This window comes from Pinus tabuliformis, chromosome 2_2, assembly GCF_031772625.1.
Source record: "Pinus tabuliformis cultivar Carrire ecotype Pingquan chromosome 2_2, CPIR1, whole genome shotgun sequence".
Classification (NCBI taxonomy): domain Eukaryota; kingdom Viridiplantae; phylum Streptophyta; class Pinopsida; order Pinales; family Pinaceae; genus Pinus; species Pinus tabuliformis.
In genome coordinates this window covers 776,658,400-776,661,706 of record NC_142300.1, presented here as the reverse complement: position 1 = coordinate 776,661,706, position 3,307 = coordinate 776,658,400, and the positions used below count along the sequence as shown (strand labels likewise).

At 34.8% G+C, this 3,307-nt stretch overlaps 1 protein-coding gene across 1 annotated transcript; it reads left to right on the top strand.

The window, feature by feature from the left end:
* The first annotated feature begins 638 nt into the window (after positions 1–638).
* Positions 639–1,220, top strand: LOC149194990 (uncharacterized). The gene has a single exon (XM_089407862.1). The coding sequence runs from the start codon at positions 639–641 to the stop codon at positions 1,218–1,220; it is 582 nt and encodes a 193-aa protein (XP_089263988.1).
* Positions 1,221–3,307: the final 2,087 nt, after the last annotated feature.

Here is a 3,307-nt window from a genome sequence, read left to right as displayed (position 1 = left end):
GGGTAGAAAATCCCATTGCCACACTACAAAAGAAGCTCCTTTGAACAAAAAAATAAGTGCAAGACTTGCAAGCAATAGAATTTATGAAGGTCTAAAATTAAAACAAAAACAAAAAAAAAGCTTTTTGAAATGGGAATTAAATGTTGCTACTTACCAGGTGGGAAAAATCTAGAATGGTAGGTGCGTCGAGAGGGAAAATATAAAGAAAATTCATAGAAATGATTCCCTTCCATTGCAACCATGCAATCACAACCAGAGAAAAAGATAAGAACAACGAATGAGTTATAAAATTTAACATTTGAAGTTACAGGGAAAATCCTTGTGTCTATCCTAAGAGAAAAAATAATAATGGAGGGACTCATACCTGGAGGTTAATCAACAACTAGGTAGAGTAAACCAAAGTAGCGACAAAGACAGATGGAAATGCTTTGAGTTGTTGTAAGAATATGTCCGTGATGGAGGTTAACCAACAACTAGGTCCAGTAAACCAAAGTAGCAAAGTAGCGATAGGGGCATATGGAAAGGTTTTGAGTTGTTATAAAACAAAAGAATTGAAGGATGTAAAATTATTTTGAAGTTTAAAAATATTGTCTCATTTTATTACTCTTTAATATACAAACTAAAAGATCTCTAGAACTATGACTAATGCTATCAAGTCCAGCAACTCTGTGGGTTCTATTTGCCATAAACTCATTAAGAGCAGCCCCATTAATCCAAGGATCTATGGGCTTCCAAAGATTCACAAGGAGGGGGCCCCCGTTAGGCCCATTGTCAATACCATTGGTGGTCCTACTTACCTTCTTGCTAAATACCTTGCCTTGAAGCTTAGGCCCTTAGTTGGCCTCATAAAGTCTTTTGTCAAAGACTCTGCGTCCTTTGTGGAAGAGCTTAAGGGCATAAAGCTCGACCCGAGGGACATTCTTGTGAGCTTTGATGTGGTCTCCCTTTACACGTGCATTCCTATAAATGAGGCAATTAAGGTTATTAACCAACTCACAGACCTTGATACCGCTCGGTCAGTTGAGATTTGTCTCACGTCCACTTTTTTCAGCTTCGAAGGTGAGTTCTATGAGCAGACATGTGGTGTTGCCATGGGCTCCCCCCTGTCTCCTATGGTTGCTAACCTTTTTATGGAAGATTTTGAATCCAAGGCTTTGGCCTCAGCTTGTCTCTTGCCCAAGCTCTCAAAGAGATTTGTGGATGACACTGATGTCATCTAGTCACATGGCCGGGAAGAATTGGATATATTCTTCAAGCATCTCAACAATCAATCCCCCACCATTAAGTTCACTATGGAACAAGAAGTAGATGGATGCCTTCCTTTCCTCGATGTTCTTATTTAAAAGAATAATGATGGCTCCTTTTCGCACCAGGTTTTTCGGAAGAAAAGACACAATGAACAATATCTTCATGCTAGTTCCCATCATTTCCTAGCTCAAAAGTTGGGCATTCTTAATACTCTTGCCACTCATGCTCTCAGAATCTATGATGAAAAGAGCCTTGATAAAGAGAAGGCCCACCTCCTTAATGTCTTTGTTAATAATGGTTACACTAGACACCTAGGTCAGAAGGTGTTCCTTAAAGCCAGTAAGAATTCATTGGTCAAGAAAAACCCTAAAGATCGAGTCTCAGGGGTTCATCTCCCTTTCATCCAAGGGACCACTGATAAGATTGCCAGGATTCTTAGAAAGCATAATGTTCCCTCTACCTTTAGACCCCTTAACACAATCCGTAGCTCCCTCAGGTCAGTAAAGGACCCTGTCAACCCTAAGGACATGAAAGGTGTCTATGTTATTCCCTGTTCTTGTGGGACCCCCTATATTGGTGAGACTGGTCGTTCTATCAATCAAAGGATTAATGAGCACTCAGCCGACTTAAAACATGGAAGGACCCGATCCTCCGCCTTAGCAGAACATGCCGAGAAGATGAAGCATCATGTTTGTATTGAGGAGGCAAGTGTTATCGCTAGGGTTTCTCAGTTTCACCACCGGAAGTTTAGGGAAGCAATTGAGATTGAAAAAAGGCCAAGCAATCTCAATAGAGATGATGACTGGAAAATTAGCAGTTGTTGGATCCCTGCCCTCTCTTCCTAGCCATTCCCCCCCCCCCCCCCCCCTCATCACCGCTCCTTATGGAATTCTTCTCTATGGAGCCTTCCTATCTTCCCCCTTCTCTGATCATCGGGGTTTCCTTTTTTATCGTCCTTAATTTTTATGTTTTAGATTTTGATATTTAAAACATTTTATAAATATTAATGAAAGTTGCTTAAGATTAACTAACAAATTTAAAGCAAACTTCTTCCTTTCTTTCTCCTCTTTGGTTAGTTAAGTGTGGGAAATTGTGCCGCATATCCTAGGTCCATTATTCAACTATCTTAATAAGTTATCAATTTAATGGATTATTCCTATTATAATCTCTAGATAGTTTTAGGTTTATAGTTTAGGTTGACTTTGATAGTTTTATTAATGAGATCTAATAATAGTTTTAGTTGTTATATGTTTATTTAACATTAACCCATTTTAAATTAAATAAAATTAAAACTAACTTACAATTAATTAACTAAATACTTAATTATGTAATTCTAAAATAGCATCAAATATCTAATTATACTAATTTTTATAAATTCAATTTTGATTCATATTAATTAAATTTGTTACCTTATATTAAACTAAAGTTTAATTAACTATTAATTACATATGGGTTTAATATTAACCCTTTTAAATTAAATCTATCTTACATTTAAATTACGTAACATTTAATTAATGATTCATTTTGATTTATATAGAATAGTTATTAAACTAATTCTTAAATCTACTAGCTTATTTTATAGAAATATTTTCAAAAAAAATCACATCATAAAATCTTTGTCGATGCGTTTCGAACGAACGAGTGTGGTTCATCGTCAGGACAAGTTGAAAAAATCAGATCAAGGCTCCATTTTAAATAGGGATGGTAGATCTTCCAATGGTTAGGTTTGACAGGAAAAAACGACTATATTGGACTCAATTGGACCCAGGTCAAAATTGAACAAAAATGGTTAGATTGGTCAAAAACATTAATAATTATTAATGCCATTTAACAATTATTGGTTTTAGAAACTAGTGGATATAATAATATTAAATATTATTAAATTATTATCATTATATAATAATGGTAATATTATAAATTATAAATTTAACTAATACTCTTATAATGGGTGATATTAACCCATTTAGTAAGTTATAACAAAGGCTATTTGAATTATATTAATGTTATTAAGGAATGTATTTAGTATTATAATAGTCTTAAATATTACCATTATTGAAAT

Coding starts and splice junctions, on each gene's coding strand:
- LOC149194990 (XM_089407862.1), top strand. CDS start 639: ATGACTAATGCTATCAAGTCCAGCAACTCTGTGGGTTCTATTTGCCAT.